General features: G+C 45.2%; 1 protein-coding gene across 2 annotated transcripts in view; it reads right to left on the bottom strand.

The window, feature by feature from the left end:
• The window catches only part of LOC108702251 (alpha-1,6-mannosylglycoprotein 6-beta-N-acetylglucosaminyltransferase A), a 94,614-nt gene that overhangs the window by 21,078 nt on the left and 52,856 nt on the right, over positions 1–20,680 (bottom strand). For both annotated transcript variants that reach the window (XM_041578166.1, XM_041578167.1), the window contains exons 10-11: positions 19,569–19,702; positions 18,349–18,482 (exon numbers count right to left, since the gene is read on the bottom strand). In XM_041578166.1, coding sequence (XP_041434100.1) covers positions 18,349–18,482; positions 19,569–19,702 — 268 coding nt within the window. The remainder of the gene's footprint in view (positions 1–18,348; positions 18,483–19,568; positions 19,703–20,680) is intronic.

Here is a 20,680-nt window from a genome sequence, read left to right as displayed (position 1 = left end):
CCAAGGGAGGCATGTAAGCTGGATCGCTTTATAGGTTTTACTTAGGATGATCTTAGGGGGTTATTTATCAAAGTCCGAATTTATCTCAATATTTTCTGCTACAAACTCCGATCAAATCCATCGGGTTTTTTATGCTTATTTATTATTAAATTTTGCCGAAAATTTGCTTTGCGGTAAAAAATCCGATTTTCACGATTTTTTCGGATTCTTTTACCCGATTTTCATTAATTTCACGTATTTTTCGGAATTTTCACCCGAAAACATGGGGTATTGCAGGAAACCCAGCGCACATCAAAAAATCATTAAGACTTCTCCCATTGACTTGTATGCAACCTCGACAGGTCTGAGATGCCAGATTTTCAGATTTGGACTTTCCATCCTCGGGATTTAATAAATCCTGAAAAATTTGTGATTTTTTAAAAGTCTGATTTTATATAAAAAAAAAAAATAACCAATTTTTCGTGATTTTTGCATTCAGAGTTTAGTAAATAACTCCCTTAATGTTATTCTATGGAGAGTATTTTTAGGAGATTTGTTCTCCAAACCTATGTGCCATTTACGTAACATTTGCACAGTGTGGTTGACAGCCACCATCTTTGGCCATATAACATTTGGTGCCTTGCTCCCGGGCAGTCATCACCAGAAGCATAAACACTGGAAGTCAATAGGGTCCTGGATTCTCTGTACTACCTGATCCTGGGCTGTTCTCTTTCCCACGATAAGGCAGGAACCTTCTCCCAGTACTTACCCATGTACTTTATTTGGGATCAGCCTGTTGCAATCTACCACAATCATCTGCTATTAATTTGTTTGTGTTTGAGGCCGAATATTTGCTTTTCTTCACAACCGTCTAATATCTGTATGTTTTTATTGTTGCTTGTTTTTCAATTAAAATAAAATGACAAATATTTTTAAATGAAATCAACAGGCAGAATGCATGGCTAATTTAAGCCCTATCTATTGGGCTATATCTATATATACACAGGTGTACATTGCACCAATAAACCACACTTCTCTGTATTATGGGCAATTCACAAAAAGAGCAAGAAAAAAGCATTCAGCAGCCAATCAGATTTTGGATTTGGTCAGATAATCAGGTGTCCGTCAAAGTTACACCTCCCCTAAATTGGGACAATTTAAGAACATTTCCAAAATGCACTTAGACCACCCTTATGTGATTCAAACACCCCCTTATTTCCACTAAACCATGACCAATTTTGGGGTCTTTAATTTGAGACTGTTCCACCTAAACCCTCATTCCAACGCACACAAAGGTTAATTGACTCCTTATAAAACTAAGCATAGTGTGTGTGATAAGGATTAAATTGTAAGCCCCAAGGAGCAGGTACTGATGTCATGTACACTCTCTTAGGAATATTTTATCAAATAATAAATTGGGGCCATGGAGGCTACTCTAATGACTAGGGAAGGTCCAGCACTTGTAGATGCCCCTACTGCCTCATAATGGCAGATAAGCCAGCTATGGGCTGGAATTTGCTGAATGCTGAGGAGACTGAAAGCTTTGGATAATATTCTACTGGTCTGTTCAGTGGTAAAGCTGCTGTAATCACTCTGTTAAGCTTCTCAGCTCTGTCCCAATGATACAAGGATTCTGTTGTATGGAAATGTAACCCATCAACTGTCAGATTCAGACTGTCGGATTTTTTAATATGACCCAAAAACCTGTGCTTAAAGGAGAAGGAAAGTGTTTTTATACTTGGGGGTGCCAAAGGTTAGGCAGCCCCAAGTGATTGTATTTACTTACCTGACACTCCGGGCTGGTGCTCCTATCAGCAGAATACTGTACCAGGGCGGGTTTTTCCATTGAGCACTCATGGAGCGATCCTCTTCCTGCTGCTTCTTTTGGCTCGTGGCTGCACATGCGCAGTAGAGTGAAATGCAGAACATTAACGAAAAAGCATGCTTTTTCGTTCTACTGTGCATGCGTCTGCCCTGAGAAATTTGAAAAGCAAAGAAGAGGATCGCTCTGTGATGCTCGCTGGCAGAACCTTGGGCCGGTGCAGCTTTCTGCTGATAGGAGCACCAGCCTGAAGTGTTAGGCAAGTAAATACAATCACTTGGGGGTTCCTAACTTTTGCTAAGAAAAAAAAAAAGTGATTCCTGAAAGAAATGCAGATAAAGGGAGCAATTTACCTCCTCAACTACAGGGTAAAACAAAAAAGATGGATTTTCGACTTACCGGAAAATCTTTTTCTAGACGGCCTGGACTGTCAGTGCAGCAACCATGGGTTAAGTATCCACCTCCGGAGGCAGGACAGAAGAAAAAATTAGAATCTCAACTCCGCCCCCTTCATATAAGCTCATGCTCCTCCTGATTCCCCTCAGTTTGGTCTGACAGCTCAGTTAGGAGAAGAGAAAGGATAGCAGAGAAGAGCGAGAAGAGATTCATAATAACAACAGTATTAACTCGCCAACTGGCAACAATATTGAACTATAACGAAAGGGTGGGGCTTACTGCACTGACAGTCCAGGCCGTCTAGAAAAAGATTTTCCGGTAAGTCGAAAATCCATCTTTCTCTAGAACGGCCCTTCCTGTCAGTGCAGCAACCATGGGGACGTCCGAAAGCTGTCCCATCTTTTTTAGGGCCGGGTTGAATTTACTGTTTCCTCACAACTGCTTGAAGTACTTTTCTACCAAAAGCAGCAGGAGTTGAATGAAACACATGAAGTCTATAAAATTTTGCGAATGTAGACAAAGAAGCCCAAGTGGCTGCCTTACAGATTTGTTCTGGAGTGGCCAGATTATACAAGGCCCAGGATGCACTTAGTGCTCTGGTAGAATGAGCTCGGACCTTGAAGGGCCTAGGTTTGTGACTAAGGTCATAAGCACAATTGATCGTCTCAACCAGCCATCTAGCAATTGTTCGTTTAGAAGCAGGTGACCCTTTGTTCTGACCATACGTAACCAAAAAGGTATCAGATTTCCTATAATCCTTGGACCTGTCTAGGTAATAGCGAACCGCTCTCACTACGTCTAGTTTATGAAGTGCCTTTTCCTTGGGATTAGCTGGTCTAGGGCAGAAGGAAGGAAGATTAATTTCCTCATTTATGTGGAAAGCGGAAACCACCTTGGGCTGGAAAACTGGAATAGTCCTGAAAACTGCCCTGTCCTGATGCAAAATAAGCCAGGGTTCCTTACAAGATAGGGCTGCCATGTCAGAGACTCGTTTTGCTGAGGTAATGGCTAAGAGAAACGTCATCTTCCAGGTAAGAAATTTAAGCGAGCAGGAAGCCAAAGGCTCAAACGGGGGACCCTGTAATACATTGAGGACAAGTGTAAGGTCCCAGGGTTGTGTTGGGTCCCTGTATGGAGGCCTAACTTTACCCACTCCCTGCATGAACTGCAAGATATCTGGTTCCCCTGCCCACTGACGTTGTAGTAGAATAGAAAGGGCTGAGATCTGGCCTTTGAGGGTTGCTAAGGAGAGACCTAAGTGGAACCCCCTGAGTAAGGAATTCAACAATTGTTGGAACTGATGCTTGCTGCCACTGAAACTGCCTGGGCTCACACCAGTCTACGAAAGCTTTCCAAGTTCTATGATAGACTCTAGATGTGGACCGTTTTCTGGCTTTCAACAGAATGTCAGTGGCTTCTTTCGAAAACCCTTTGGAACGCCACAACTCGGTTTCAACAGCCAAGCCGTCAAATGCAACCGCTGCAGGTTGTCGTGCTTTATTGGTCCTTGAGTGAGCAATTCTGGTGTGAGAGGCAGCCGCCATGGTGGAGCTGCTGACATGTTGATGAGTTCGGAGTACCAAGGCCTCCGCGGCCAATCCGGGGCAATGAGAATGGTTTCTGTCCGTTCCTGCCGTATCTTGCGTATCACTCTTGGAAGAAGTGCTAGTGGAGGGAAGGCATAGACTCTCCTGAAAAACCACGGTATCACTAACGCGTCTACGTAAGCCGCCTTCGGGTCCTGTGACCTGGCGCAGTAGGTAGGAACTTTGAAATTGTGTCTTGACGCAAACATGTCTATGTCTGGTCTTCCCCATCTGGTTACTAACTGCGTGAAGACGTCCAAGCGGAGAGACCACTCTCCTTGGTCTATCCGCTGGCGGCTGAGGTAATCCGCCTCCCAGTTTAGTACGCCCGGAATGAAGACTGCGGAGATGGCTGGGACATGAAGTTCTGCCCAGGTGAGTATTTGTGCCACCTCCTTCATCGCTCTGTTGCTGCGGGTTCCTCCCTGCTTGTTGAGGTAGGCTACTGCGGTGGCATTGTCGGACTGAATGCGTAGTGGCATGTTTTGTAAGTCTCGAGACCAATGAGCTATGGCATTTCGTATTGCTCTGATTTCTAACACATTTATAGGGAGTTTTGATTCTGCCTTTGACCATGTCCCTTGGCAAGTCCGAGGTGGCCAAGTTGCCCCCCAGCCGGTGAGGCTGGCGTCCGTGGTCAGTACGGTCCACTGGGGTAAGGCCCATGTCTTGCCTTGAGAAAGATTTTGTGGTGTTGTCCACCAAGTCAGTGAACGTTTGACTTGCATGGTAAGTGGAATTTGTTGCGACAAGTTTGAGTGGTTCTTGTTCCAAAGGTGTAGAAAGTGATTCTGAAAGTCTCTCATGTGGAATCTGCCGAAAGGCAGTGCTTCCAATGCTGCTACCATGTAGCCTAACAACTGGAGGCAGCGTTCCGCTGAAATGGTGGTTTGAGTGCAGACTTGTTGAGCAGTGTGTACGATTGTTTGAATCTTCTCCAAGGGCAGAGATGTAGTCTGACGGGATGAGTCGAACAACATTCCTAGGAATTGAATTTGTTGTGTGGGCGTGAGGTGACTCTTTCTGTAATTTATGATCCAACCGTGTTGTTGGAGTATTGTGACACAAATTTGGGTGTCTTTGTGACTCTGGTCGTAGGACGGAGCTCTGATTAGGAGGTCGTCCAGATAAGGTGTGACTGAGATCCCTAGACGCCTGAGGTGTGCAATCAATGGGCTGAGTATTTTCGTGAACACTCGGGGTGCCGTGGAAAGGCCGAAAGGAAGTGCCTTGAATTGGTAATGTTCTCCGAGCACCGTAAACCTTAGATATTGTTGGGATGCCCTCCTGATGGGTACATGCAAGTAGGCATCCTGAAGGTCTACTTTGGTCATGAAACAATTGTGGGTCATTGACATTACCATCGACCGGATGGACTCCATGAGGAATCTCTGTTTGGACACCTGCTTGTTTAAGGATTTTAGGTTTAATACTGGTCTGAAGGTACCCACCTTCTTTAAGACCAAAAAGAGATTCGAGTAGAAACCCCTGTAGCGTTCTTCGGCAGGTACTGGTACAATGACATTGTTTTGTTTCAGTTCGTTTACTATTGTAGTCAGGGCGAGTCTTTTGGATGAGTTTTTTGGTGTAGATGAGCGTTTGAAAGTGCGAGGAGGTAGGCTGTCGAATGGAATTCGGTACCCTTCTGCTATGATTGTGAGCACCCAAGTGTCCTGTATGTGGTCTCGCCATACTGGAAAAAATTGCTGAAGACGACCTCCTACCCCCGCTTGCCCCAGCCTGGAGTCAGGCTGAATTGGGCTTTGATGGGACAGGTTTCCTGCTCTGTCTCTGTTGGTTGGGCCAGGTTTGTCTGCCTTTTCTCGTCTCGCCGCTCGATTGTGAAGGACGAAAGGTGGAATTACGAAAGGAACGAAATGGTCGGCCCTGGGAGTTCCAGGGTCTATTAAAAGATCTAGTGGGCTGTTCTGATCTGGGTTTCTTGCCTGAAGGCAAAAAGGTGCTCTTACCACCTGTAACCTCAGTAATGATCTGCTTGAGGTCTGGACCGAAGAGTGTGTCCCCAGTATATCTTAGGTTCATTAACTTGGTCTTGGATGCTGTATCACCAGACCAATGACGTAACCAAAGTGCTCGTCTAGCAACTACTGTATCGACACTGGTTTTGGCTGCCAACCGAACTGTGTCCATGGCTGCATCTGCCAAAAAGGCGAACGCTGAGCTAAGACGTTGTAGTTCTTCATGTAAGACCTCTAGTGAAGGAGGATTCTTTTGCAATTCTTGGCACCAAAATCTGGCAGTACGAGCTAATCCCGCCGATGCAACTGCCGGTCTTAGAATCGATGTGGCATGCGTATACCCTCTCCTCAAGGACCCCTCCATCTTTTTATCCATCGGCTCCTTGAAAGCCGCTTCCTCTGTTGGTAGAGTTGTGTTTTTGGACAAGCGAGCTACCGCCGAGTCAACTTTAGGGGCCTTGTCCCACAGTTTACGTTGTTCCTCTGGAACAGGGTAAGTGTTTTGGAACCTTTGAGTCTGAGTGATGCGGTGGTCTGGTTTTGACCATTCAGTCTCTATCACCTGAGATATTGATTTAAATACCGGAAAGGTTCTACACTTTTTGGGTTGAATCCCTAACACCTTGTCAGCTTTTGATGCGGCTGTTGTCTCATCTTTAATCTCTAGTGTAGCTAGCATTTCGCGAAGCAACCGTTTAGCGGTTTCTGGGCCTGCAATGGAGCGGTAATGACGCTGTGTGTCTGAGTCATCGGAAGAATATTCTGTATCAGAAACTTCGCCTGGCTCAACATCACTATCTTGATCACTAAGTGAGTTAGAATCAGATGAATTTGAATCTGGAATAGTATGTGCCCTTCGTTTTTTACTATGTTTAGTTGGTTGAGTAATGGAAGATTGAATGGTTGATTTAATCCAGTCAAACAATTCCTCTAGCTGAGGAGGTTTTGAAGTAGAAGGATCCTGAGCTTCTAAATGCGGGGAACTAGCCTCAGCTTGTTGCAATGGAATAGGTTGTGGTGATAAAGTTGGTGGAAGATCTGCTGGTTCTGCACAGTCTAGGCAGACACCTTGTTCCCCTTTACGTAATGTATGCTTACAGAATTTGCATTTTTTTGGTTGGTTGTGAGATCTTTTATCTGCCCTTTTTGTTTTGGGCGTAGCTGAGGTCATCTCTTTTCTAAGCTCTTCCAGACCCAAATCTGCATCCATGGTGTATTGTCTGAAATAAAACATATAAATGTGTCTTAGTTTCCCTAAAGAGACTAGAAACTAGATGTGAAACATGGCCCTGTCTGCCTACAGGCGTGTAAGACCTTAATCCAGTGTGCATTATAAGTATAACTGGGAATAGTATGCAGGGAATAATCACAGTCAACATGCTGGAATATACGTGTTATATGGAACCGTTTGAAAACTGCCATAATACACAGTAAAGTCGCTGGGTTAAAACCCTGATGTAGCGGTTCACTGCTACTGAACCTGTACCTGTCTGGTGGCAAGTCGCAGCTTGTACTGCTTCTGTGAACTCCGGCGCGTGTGGATGAAAAATCCAAGATGGCGCCCCGTAAGCACGTTCCCTGACGTGTACGCGCGTATGCGCATACGCGCGCGCCTCGTTGTGGCGCGAAAAACTGCACGCGCGTGTCCTTAACAGGAACTGCGCGTAGTACAGAATGCGGTTCCCTAAATACCCGTGGCTCTGTTGCTGCAGTTGTAGGGAAAAACTGGAAGATGCGCAAGGCAGCAGTACCTTCTCTGAGAGAGGGTGGTTGTGCTGTAGGTAAATAATCCCCTTGGGTAACCGTTCGCCAGTCCTGAGGAGTGGAGTCAGGTTAGGGATTAGACCAGGATTGTGGAATAAGAGCTAGGATGCCTCCTGCTCTGGATAAACTCCCTTCTTCAGATAAGGAAAACCTGTAAAGGAAGTGAAGAAAAAATAAAAAATATATATAACACAAAGTGTGCTGTCCCAACCTCCTAGTAGGACAGAAGAAAAAAACTGAGGGGAATCAGGAGGAGCATGAGCTTATATGAAGGGGGCGGAGTTGAGATTCTAATTTTTTCTTCTGTCCTGCCTCCGGAGGTGGATACTTAACCCATGGTTGCTGCACTGACAGGAAGGGCCGTTCTAGAGAAAACAACACCATCATACTCATAAATGTGAAGCAGGAAAAAATACAGTTCCTGGATTGGTAGAGTGGAGTGAATATTAATGAAGGGCCTTAAACAATATCCAATTAGACGCAAAAGGAATAGTGTGGAACCGCAATGAATGACAGAGAAAGAGAGACAACGTTGCATTGCAACACACCAATAAAGCTTCTCAGTTACAGAGAGGAGAAAGCTCTTAGTATTACCCCTCCACTGCCCTCACTAAATCCCACACAAATGACAGATTAGGACTGACATGCAGAGAAAAGTCTTTTGTAATCCCGTTCATCATCCTTCAGTGATATGTCTGGAAAGCCCAACCATATAAAGGTAACTAGATAGATGTTATAAGACTTTTGTAGTTCGGTTACAGAAACCTGCGTTTTCGGGGGTTTCCATGGTAAATGATTAGCACATGTTTTAAGAAGGAATAAAAGCCTTCAGCAATCCTTAAAATACAGAACAGCTGAATTTTGCCATTCGGGGTAAAAAAAAACAAAAAAACAGTGAATTGCATTCAAATACTGCATTTTGCACACTGCACTTGCATTCGTAAATGACGCCTCTATGCTTGAAAGATTTATTAACTATAGCTTGGGTGAATTATTACAGCTGTAGAAGTTTCCATCTAATTTTTTGCAGAGTAACAGTATCTGCACTCGAATACATAGGCTTATTTAAAAAAATACATGATGCTCACACACACCCAAAGATTTGTGAGAGCCATCAAAAAATTTGAGAGACATTGAACTTCCCAATAAAGCTGCAATAATCATAGCCATTAGCTACCTGAGGATGCTGGGGGTTGTAGTACAACAGAGTTGAGAAGCAAACAACCTAGCATCATAGCTACCCAGTCCTGCAAGGTGATGGCCAGTATAAGAAAGCTGTAAATAGCCGAGACAAGGTAAATATGAAAATTGCACACTACAGACTCAGGATAAAATACAAGAACGTCCCCATTAGCAGTGCCGGAGGTGAGTTGGGATCATTATTTGATTCCCAGGGTAGGGTGACATTGCAGACTCACACAAAACAATCTCACACCGCCAGACTAAATCCCTGATGGTTACCAGAACAGCAGCACAATATGGAAGTGACCTTTCAATGTTCAGGTTCTTCTTGCCAGATAGAAATAAAATAATTTGTTTCCTGTTGATACACATAAAGTAGATGTGTTATATTTCCACACTTTAATGCATAGCACAATCTAGCTGGGTGTAGCTGGCCACATCCTGATTAGCAGGCCCCAAATCCAAGTAATGAGAGTGAATGGAAGTCTACCAGGTGCATACTGGAATGATTGTTTTGTATAGGAAATGCCTTTAGTCCAGGGTCGTCAAAGTCACACCCAAATGCCTCTAGTTCATCAAGGCAAACTTCTGTAGTCAATATGATAAATTGATTACACAGAGGAGAATCCACTAGTTTGGTGAGGCTGGCAAATGTTTGCCTGATTCAAACTCCCCAATATATATTTAAGACCCTTATCAGATATTGATTATAAAAGCTATCACTTTGGTCCCTACACACAGAATAGGCCAAATCTACCCAAGTACAAGCAACCTGACTAGACATTCAAGTGGGTAACTGTGATCCAATCCACCAAAAATAACTTATAGGAAATGATAAATTCCATGAGTTCAAAATTATATGGAAACTCTCTAGTTTGAGAAGGATTAATTCATGTTAAACGGCTGCAGAAGGTGGAGGAGATCAAATATGTATGGGAAATGGTTCTAGTCTGTGCGGAAAATCCAAAGAAGTCGAACTCATACAGAAAGTACATGTCCCTGCTGGCCAGCCTAGAAATCAAGCCAATATAGTATATGTTCTAGTCCTTAAAGCACAATCTTATTCACAAGATATAAGCATATCCCATGACTTCATAGTTGTATAGAAAGTATCTTACATCATACATTACAAATGCCTCCTGCCCCTAGAGATCAATAGGAAATTATTCTAAATGTGTTTAATCCTATAACATCATAGTTGTAAGGCAGATGTCTGTTGTCTTTATATCATAGTCCTGTTGCAAGTGCTGCCAGACTTCTTAGTCCTTACTCCTTTTTGTGTAGCCCCAAAAATTTACAATCATATGGGAAATAAAGGTCAAATTCATACTGGAAATTCCTCTAGTCATAGTCAAGTTCTATTTATTTGCGAAATGCCTCTAGAGAAGGGCGGTCTTTTTACTGTAAGGAAGAAATGACGGTAAACTTATGGAGTTTGAAGGTAGTGTTTTGGCAAAACATTCCCAAAGGAGTCCTATTTGTAATCCTATGAGGCATGCCTGTGTTCTGCAATGTTACCTTACACAGATTTACAGACACAACAATGGGTTTGATGCAGATAATGGAAATGAAAGAGGTTAATGGCTGCATTACTTCTTTACAGGTACTGGGAATGGATATGCCACGGCATAACGGCATCAGTTAAGAGTTGCACACCTCTCAAAACTCAACAATAGGGTATTAGGTGTTCTGGTGCAGAGACACAATCTATACAGTGGGAATGGAACTACATGTAACCAGAGAAGAAACATTTAGTTCTTGTGAAGCCGAGAATCGTCCTCTGACACGGATAACAATGTTGGGAGATAATGGAACGGCTGCTTTGTTGACCTTGTTCCCTAAAACTAGGTCACTGCAAGCACAGATAAAGCAGGTGGAATGACAGAGACAAATATGTACTTGTCAATGACACAACTTTGAAAATAAATCTCCCTAGAAACATAAAATGTTCAGATTCCATACAAAAGTATCTATAATCGGTAATGTGTTTTTTCCTGATAATCTAGAACACCATAGTTAAACTTTAATACAATAAATAAAAATAATACAATAGCAGGGCCATTAACAGACATATGCAAATAAAAGGAGAATTGCTACTCATATTGGGAACAGCAGTCTCAACCCTATGGCACATATAGATTGGAGTCATTCCTGGTAGCAACTGGAGGAAATTTGGTGTATTTGAACAAAAGGGCTTATTTACTAAACAAAGGGGCAACATGCCAACAAATCGGCTTTTTTGCACATTGCCCTGTGGGTTGCACCATACTTTATTTTCAGAGGTGGAAGGTGTTAAATAGCATGTAAACTGTATGTAACCCCTGGAATGACCCCTTAGATTGTGTGTCATTCAGACGTATTAGCTACAGAGTACCAGGATGCAAGAGAGCCCTGTACTTGATGCTTGGGCGGCCTTTTGGGGTGCAAGTGGTTTGTGCAATAATTTTGCTTCCCTTAATGTGGTTGCACTGGTGTCCAGAGCAATAATAAATGCAGTGTTTCCAGTAAGAGAAGAAAAAATGCAGCAGGGATAATGCCCCATATCAGTCCCAGTGCCATAATCGTAACTAAATATTAGGGGACATATTTATAAAGAGATGTAAAAAAATGGCATTTAAAGGGGTGGTTCGCCTTTAAATTAACTTTTGCTATTTCATAGATTGGCTAATTCTAAGCCTTCATTTTTTCTTTTTCTTTTTATACTTTTTGAATTATTTTTGTCAGGATCAGCCCGGGACTTGAACTCTGGTGGTGCTGTTCTGCTCATTGCAGCACTTACCTGATGAGCCACTGGGGGCTCTCAGGGCTGATTCTGAACTTTGGTGTGTATTGTTTTCTGTTATCTGCCATTCACAGTCTGTTTTCCACCCACCTCGTTTACCCTCATGTGTTTCCCATTTCCTAATCACCTTCCCTTTATAAACCCCGCCCTGAGCTTTGCTCAGTGCTGAGTCATTGATTGTATCCTGTTTGTTCCTGACCTGCTATTTTGAATCTGAATCTGAATCTGAATCTGAATCTGAATCTGAACCTGAACCTGAATCTGAACCTGAACCTTGAAAACCTTGTTTGTCTTGTTCCTGAAAACCTTGTTACCTTGTTTCCTGAGTGAGTACTTTTGTTCCTGTGTTCCCCTTTTTTCCCTCACCATGTGGATTCCTCGATCAGCCATTCTGCTTGTTCCTGCCTTTTGTGTTTCTGTGTTCCGTCTGCAATAAACCTGCTATAACTTCATCACCATCATGTTTTTGCCTACTATTACCTATGGCTACACCCCTGGGCGTCCACCATATCCACTCCCCTTGGAGTGGCTATCCTCGGTCACAACAGTTCCTAGTTGTGAACGTTACAGAATGACTCAGCCCAACTACAGGAAGCCTTTGGGAAAGCCCTCCATGCCTTCTGACTCTGTTGTTAAACTGCAACTCCCTTGGGATGGAGAGGGTAAGGCAGAAGACGCCATCCATTTCACTGATGATGTCTGGCAGGATTTTGTCTCCGATGATGAGTGGGAGGATTCAGCCTTCGATGAGGACTGGGAGGATCTAGACTCGGATGAAGATGAACTACAAACCGCTATCTGGCCTGTGTCAGATCGGCCACTTCCAGTTTTTGGGCCCTTGTCTCCTCCACAACCTTCTGCTCCTGTGGCAGCTGCCAAACCCAGGTCACCCTCTTTTTCTCTCAGACCTGAACCCCAGTTTATTAGTTTTTCTACAGTTTCCCAGCACCCTCTCCAGTCTCCAGCTCGTGTGCCGGCTCTTCAGTCACCTGCTCCTGTGCCGGCTCGCCAGCCTCCAGCTTTGGTGCCGGCTCTCCAGTCTCCAGCTTTGGTGCCGGCTCTCCAGTCTCCAGCTTTGGTGCCGGCTCTCCAGTCTCCAGCTTTGGTGCCGGCTCTCCAGTCTCCAGCTTTGGTGCCGGCTCTCCAGTCTCCAGCTTTGGTGCCGGCTCTCCAGTCTCCAGCTTTGGTGCCGGCTCTCCAGTCTCCAGCTTTGGTGCCGGCTCTCCAGTCTCCAGCTTTGGTGCCGGCTCTCCAGTCTCCAGCTTTGGTGCCGGCTCTCCAGTCTCCAGCTTTGGTGCCGGCTCTCCAGTCTCCAGCTTTGGTGCCGGCTCTCCAGTCAGTCCTCTCTCCTGTGCCGGCTTCCCAGCCAGTCCTCGCTCCTGTGCCGGCTTCCCAGCCAGTCCTTGCTCCTGTGCCGGCTTCCCAGCCAGTCCTTGCTCCTGTGCCGGCTTCCCAGCCAGTCCTTGCTCCTGTGCCGGCTTCCCAGCCAGTCCTTGCTCCTGTGCCGGCTTCCCAGCCAGTCCTTGCTCCTGTGCCGGCTTCCCAGCCAGTCCTTGCTCCTGTGCCGGCTTCCCAGCCAGTCCTTGCTCCTGTGCCGGCTTCCCAGCCAGTCCTTGCTCCTGTGCCGGCTTCCCAGCCAGTCCTTGCTCCTGTGCCGGCTTCCCAGCCAGTCCTTGCTCCTGTGCCGGCTTCCCAGCCAGACCTTGTTCCTGTGCCGGCTTCCCAGCCAGACCTTGTTCCTGTGCCGGCTTCCCAGCCAGACCTTGTTCCTGTGCCGGCTCCCCGAAAGCTGCCTGTGCCTGCTCCCCGAAAGCTGCCTGCAGTCCAGCCGGTTCCAGCCTCCGTGCCTGCAGCCCAGACGGTTCCAGTCTCCGTGCCTGCAGCCCAGACGGTTCCAGTCTCCGTGCCTGCAGCCCAGACGGTTCCAGTCTCCGTGCCTGCAGCCCAGACGGTTCCAGTCTCCGTGCCAGCAGCCCAGCCAGACTCCGTTCCCGTGTCAGCTCGCAGAAGACTGCTTCTTCCCGAGCCAGTTTCTGTACGGTTTGCCCTGGCCTCCGGGCCTGAGGACCTGTTTGCCCTGGCCTCCGGGCCTGAGGACCTGTTTGCCCTGGCCTCCGGGCCTGAGGACCTGTTTGCCCTGGCCTCCGGGCCTGAGGACCTGTTTGCCCTGGCCTCCGGGCCTGAGGACCTGTTTGCCCTGGCCTCCGGGCCTGAGGACCTGTTTGCCCTGGCCTCCGGCCTGAGGACCTGTTTGCCCTGGCCTCCGGGCCTGAGGACCTGTTTGCCCTGGCCTCCGGGCCTGAGGACCTGTTTGCCCTGGCCTCCGGGCCTGAGGACCTGTTTGCCCTGGCCTCCGGGCCTGAGGACCTGTTTGCCCTGGCCTCCGGGCCTGAGGACCTGTTTGCCCTGGCCTCCGGGCCTGAGGACCTGTTTGCCCTGGCCTCCGGGCCTGAGGACCTGTTTGCCCTGGCCTCCGGGCCTGAGGACCTGTTTGCCCTGGCCTCCGGGCCTGAGGACCTGCCTGCCCTGGCCTCCGGGCCTGAGGACCTGCCTGCCCTGGATAGTGCCACTTTCCCTGCTACTGGACCTGGTAGGGCGGTTAATCCTGTCTCTATCAGGTCTATTGCTGTAGGTGTTGGTATTGCTGTCCTGGCTTGCCTCTTCCTATTTCTAACGGGTGCCTGTGCTCCTGGTCCGCCACCTGTGATGGGTGCCTGTGCTCCTGGTCCGCCACCTGTGATGGGTGCCTGTGCTCCTGGTCCGCCACCTGTGATGGGTGCCTGTGCTCCTGGTCCGCCACCTGTGATGGGTGCCTGTGCTCCTGGTCCGCCACCTGTGATGGGTGCCTGTGCTCCTGGTCCGCCACCTGTGATGGGTGCCTGTGCTCCTGGTCCGCCACCTGTGATGGGTGCCTGTGCTCCTGGTCCGCCACCTGTGATGGGTGCCTGTGCTCTTGGTCCGCCACCCGTGATGGGTGCCCGTGCTCCTGGTCCGCCACCCGTGATGGGTGTCCAAACTCCTGATTCGCCACCCGTGATCGGTGCCTGTATTCTTGGTCTGCCACCTGTGATGGGTGCCCGTGCTCTTGGTCCGCCACCTGTGATGGGTGCCCGTGCTCTTGGTCCGCCACCTGTGATGGGTGCCCGTGCTCCTGGTCCGCCACCCGTGATGGGTGTCCAAACTCCTGATCCGCCACCCGTGATCGGTGCCTGTATTCTTGGTCTGCCACCTGTGATGGGTGCCCGTGCTCTTGGTCCGCCACCTGTGATGGGTGCCCGTGCTCCTGGTCCGCCACCCGTGATGGGTGTCCAAACTCCTGATCCGCCACCCGTGATGGGTGTCCGAACTCCTGATCCGCCACCCGTGATGGGTGCCTGTATTCCTGATCCGCCACCCGTGATGGGTGTCCAAACTCCTGGTCTGCCACCCGTGATGGGTGTCCAAGCTCCTGGTCCGCCACCTGTAATGGGTGCCTGTATTGATTTTGTCTGTCTTCATGTCCTGGTTTCCGACTCTGGCTGTGATATCTTGGCTCCTAATTCTGCCAATGTTCCTGTTCTGGCTCCTGACCCCAGCAATTTCTTTGTTTTGTTTTCCAATCCTCAAGAAGCTCCTGTTCTCGTTTCTGGCGAGGCTTCGGCCCATTTCCCCAGGGTTTGGACTAAAATGGATGGGGGACCATTTGATCCTGGGATCGCCCGGAGGTCGATCCTCAAGGGGGGGGTAATGTCAGGATCAGCCCGGGACTTGAACTCTGGTGGTGCTGTTCTGCTCATTGCAGCACTTACCTGATGAGCCACTGGGGGCTCTCAGGGCTGATTCTGAACTTTGGTGTGTATTGTTTTCTGTTATCTGCCATTCACAGTCTGTTTTCCACCCACCTCGTTTACCCTCATGTGTTTCCCATTTCCTAATCACCTTCCCTTTATAAACCCCGCCCTGAGCTTTGCTCAGTGCTGAGTCATTGATTGTATCCTGTTTGTTCCTGACCTGCTATTTTGAATCTGAATCTGAATCTGAACCTGAACCTTGAAAACCTTGTTTGTCTTGTTCCTGAAAACCTTGTTACCTTGTTTCCTGAGTGAGTACTTTTGTTCCTGTGTTCCCCTTTTTTCCCTCACCATGTGGATTCCTCGATCAGCCATTCTGCTTGTTCCTGCCTTTTGTGTTTCTGTGTTCCGTCTGCAATAAACCTGCTATAACTTCATCACCATCATGTTTTTGCCTACTATTACCTATGGCTACACCCCTGGGCGTCCACCATATCCACTCCCCTTGGAGTGGCTATCCTCGGTCACAACAGTTCCTAGTTGTGAACGTTACAATTTTCCTTCTTCAAACGGGGTTCACTAAAACAAATGCTCTGTAAGGCTACAAATTAATTGTAATTGCTTCTTTTCATGATTCATCTTTCTATCCAGGTCTCTCCTATTCATATTCCAATCTCTTATTCAAATGGGTTCATGATTGCTAGGGTAATTTGGGCCCTAGCAACCAGATTGGTGAAACTGCAAACTGGAGAGCTGCTGAATGAAAAGCTAAATAACTCAAACACCAAAAATAATAAAAAATTAAAGCCACTTGCAAATTATCTCAGAATATCACTCTACATCATACAAAACGTTAACTCAAAGTTGAAAAACCCCTTTTAAATGTCAATCGTCACCATGCTACACAATGTCAAATTCTACTTATTAAACTGATGTCATGCTCTATTGACTTCAGTGGGCAATGGCAGATCTAGACTCTAGAAAATAAGTGAAATTTTAGATTTTAGTCTGGTATAAAAAAAACAACCAGTTGGTCTCTGTAATGGATTATTACATGACTGAAATGCAGGGCTTTATTTTATACTTGAGGATTCTACACTTATTTTATTGCAGCCTTGACTCTCAAACGACATTAGCATGACAGTTGTAGGGAACTGAAAAGAAGCCATTGACAGGTCAGTAGAAAGAATAACAAGTTCAGGCCAATACTTGGCAGGAATGCTGCTGCTAGGACAGAAAAAGGGAGTTATTTATGACAACCTGCATGACTGAGAATTCTGATGCACGGTTTATTCTTCATGGAATTTTTATATATACAGATAATTTTTATATATACAGATAAGCACTATAGTATACAATGGGATTCTTCAGAACTTATCTATTGTATATCCTATGCTTGAATGGATGCTCCTATGGCTACATAGCATGTTTCTGAAGCAAACCCCCCACTTTTACCAGTGCAGGGCAACCATACATTATATTGCCCCTACCAAAGTCCTCTTTTTCCCAATCCGAATCACATTCCTGAGAACCCCCCAAATGCTTTCTGTACCTTGTTCTCAAAAGCAGAAAAGCTCAGTGGGGTTGGTGAGTGCTATCTCATGCCGCTTCAGGTTCTCTTCTCTGCAGTTGGTGACCCCAAGCATATACAGCTGGAGTCAGGTCTGAATTGGCTTCTGCCATGCATGCTATCATCAGGAGACTGCTAAAAATATGACCTGGAGTGGTGTGATATAGCACCCACCAACCCTGCTGCCCTATTATGGTTTTTAGAATCTGTTACAGAGAACAGGGAAGTTTAGGGTGTCCCCATTAAAATGGTTTGGGAGGGGAAGTGAGGACTCTGGAGGTGGTCAAACTATGAAAAATGGTTTTGTTCAACTTTAAGGGCTAAAAATCCTGCAGTGAAGTATTGGATCTCAGACAGAATTGTAGTCCATTGCTCAGTGGGGCAGCCTGTTCTATTATAAAGATAGCTAGAATCTCAAAATCCACTTAAAATGATACTGTGTGGCTACGGACAGCAAATTCAAGAAAGTACACTGTGAGACTTGATCCATACTGTTAGGATTTAAAACGCCAGGAAAGGTAATACAAGGGGAGCGTGAATATTCTAGGCACACCATAGTGTATTAACATTTGCTTGTACTTCACGTTGCCTTTTTTCAATTTAGGACCTGTCCTTAACAGATCATAAAGCAAAAAGACATTATATTAATAAAAAGGCTAATTCAACGATTTAGTGGCCAGGGGTTGGAGATTCTTGGTCTACAATAGGGTGAACTCTTCCTATTTATAAACCCAAATATAAAACATACAATGATGCATGCATAATGACAAAGCAAATATTCAATATATACTGTAGTAACCGCAAATGCATAATGATTTCAAAATGATTTTTAAATATTGTTATTGAAAACAGCCTCTTTCTGCTCTTCTCTATTCATGGCAGTAATTGTCCTCACTACATGCACCTTTGCAACAAATGTAGCATTACTCAGCTCTCCTCCAACCAAGACTCCAGTTCCCACAATGGTTTGCATTTGCCATTGCGTCTCCTTTTTAGAGGTGTGTTAATTACAAGACATTATGGGAAAATAAGTTTTCCAGAGCTGACTACAGGTGCATTGTATAAATGGCACCTGTTGTCAGGAACAGCAGTACAGGCAGAAGTTTATTTTAATAGCAATTATATTTTCAAAGAACGTTAAAATCATCAGGAATGTATAATGAATGTATATTGGAAAGCTGCTTAGAATGGCATTTTCTTTCATTATGCAAAATGTGATATTTGGGATTTACAACTTCCCCCTTAAAAGAATTCCTTGCTGTAAAACCCACAGTGGCAGGGACACACTGTACCAGACATGCTTTGGGAGATCGATTGATCAATGTGGCCAGGAGACCAGAGAGCTTTCATCAGCTTATTACAAATTAAGAAGCCATAAAGATTAAGAAACTACAAAAAGTCCCCTTGGCTAATGAATGAGATGATGAGGCACTTTCCTTCTCAACGGCAACTTTACTTGATTTGCATCTCCACTCTCTCTGAAGAGTCACCTTCCTTCAATATAGTATATTGACTTACCTTCCAGAAGTTATCCACTTTGCCGTAGACCAGAGATTGGTTTTGCCGTTTGATGTCATTCATGTGTCTGATGTCGCTGGCGTTCAGGTGCTGCTCCACCACGAAACCCAAGAAGCTGTTGTCTGGAGTATGAGCTGGAAGAACAAGATATGCAACATGGGATCTTTAATAAGTTATACAGGCCCCAAATAGCATTAGGCAGTTATCCATACCCCATAATTGTAAATGCAACTTTTTGGTTTCTCACGTTTCACAATTGATTCCAACAGCTCCAGATTTCACAACCACAAAGGCAGAGAACAGAATGAAACAGAAACATGCTGCTTTTAATGGCAATTATATTTACACATAATATTTAAAGCTATTCACAATTTGTAATGAATGTATATGGGAAAGTTGATTAAAATTACATTTTCTTTAATTTGGAAAAACATTTTTTTGGGTTTATATCTTTTTAAGACCTGTTTTTGGCACTAGGTTTGGGAAAGCAATTGCTCCTTAGCAAGGGATGTAGCTAAATGAAGACTGAGCACATTTTTAAGGAGGAGAAAATAACCCAACTGGGAACAAATGTAATCGATAAAACAATTTGTATTTGCTCAGCCTGCTTATGATTTGACAAGCTAATAGGAGACTAATAAACTGCAATGGCCACACATTACGTGAAAAATAGAGGGCAAAATTCACAGAATGATGGCATACACTGAGCTACTACGTTATTATGGGAATAATAAATAGATTTTTAGGTCTCAAGGACACTCTAATCGGGAGGAAAGTGCATCATTCATAAGTGACGGACAACAAGCCTCATTTATTAAAGGAACACAAAGTGCAAAGGGCAAACATCTAGGGCAAGTTTCCATGTGTTGTGCCCACAGTGCACTATGTGTACTATGTGTATACCTTGCAGGGCCAAGTTCTCTTAGGTACAACTCTTGAATTATCCTGCTTATGACCAGTGCAAGCCATAGGCACATAGGGCCACATATGGTCTGGTGTAACGCTATGATGATTTTTGAACAAATTCGTTCACATTAGTCGGAAACATCATTAACTCTTTAACAGGACTCACTGCAAGTGATTTATTGATTTATTTATTGACCTAGTGACATTATATTTCACACAGATGAAAAGGAATTAACCCCCCTTCCAGTTTTAACTATTAGGTGTCAACCTCACAGCATAACGCTGCACTTGTATATAGCAAAATACACACTTACGGAACATGGTGTAGAACTGCTGAGGGTTAAGGTTCCATTTGCCCCAAGGAGTTTTGTGGCCTTTCGACTGTGCATAGTGGGCATGGTTAAACTCAGGCTCCGTTCCAAAGGAATCCAGAACACGCAGCATGCACCTTAAAGAGATGTGGTATTTTTAAAATGCAATTTAGATGTGAATACTTCCTTATAGCAGCCAAATAGATTTAGAAAACAATACATGCATTGTTTATGGATAATATTACAGCATTACAAAGGGTGGTCATGGTTTGTCCATTGAAATCTCTTAAAGGGGTAAGTCTGCCTACAAAATGAATTTCTCTGTCTGCAAAGTATGGAAGGCAAACAGAAGGCTAATAGTGGTGAGAAAGTGAACTCTAGGGATGGTAATTATGAAGAGAAGGCTAGGAACCCATTCTGATCATATTCCATCAGACCTGCATAAGCTGCCTGCCATATTTCTCTCCAACCCATACATTCTCCCGTAGATGAGAGCAGAAATACTGCACTGAAGCAAGTGGCAGGTAGAGAAGCTGCATGAATCTGTACTGCTATTAAACATGCACAACCATTCTAACACATTATACACACTTACAATGAGTTTTTGGTAGCACATGGGGAAGCCCTGCTAAGGGGGGTCTTTAGCCCTAGCAACCAGGGAGGTTTCTCAAATGCAAATAAGATGGCAAGTTTCACATTGCAAAATAAAGACTAACTAAATATAAGTAAAGATGTCTCCATATATCTGAAGGAAGATCTGCTCCTCTGGCAATGTCACAGAGTGAGCATATTTTTGCACAATTTTGGCCCCCAAGAAACGACTAGATCCAACTAGGGGCCTATGCAGACCTGTTGAGAGAAGATCAATATATATCAGGCTGACCCCAGCTACTATAGTTGTGTCCCAAAACACAGGCCAATATGAACAGGCTGAAAGCTGCTAATGCTGTCCTGTGGTCAGTTCTAATTAAGTGATTTATGTTGCACCTACTTAGGAAGTTATACATTTCCTTTAATTAACCAAAACCTAAAATAAATGTTTAGATCTACAACAGTCACTTCTGAGCAATAAATAACCCATAACTTCCTTGTTCTGCACAAAGCTGCACCACGTA

The sequence above is a fragment of the Xenopus laevis genome, chromosome 9_10S (genome assembly GCF_017654675.1).
Source record: "Xenopus laevis strain J_2021 chromosome 9_10S, Xenopus_laevis_v10.1, whole genome shotgun sequence".
NCBI classification, from domain to species: Eukaryota; Metazoa; Chordata; class Amphibia; order Anura; family Pipidae; genus Xenopus; species Xenopus laevis.
The sequence above is the reverse complement of the archived record's forward strand: the minus strand, read 5'-3'. Positions and strand labels throughout refer to the sequence as shown.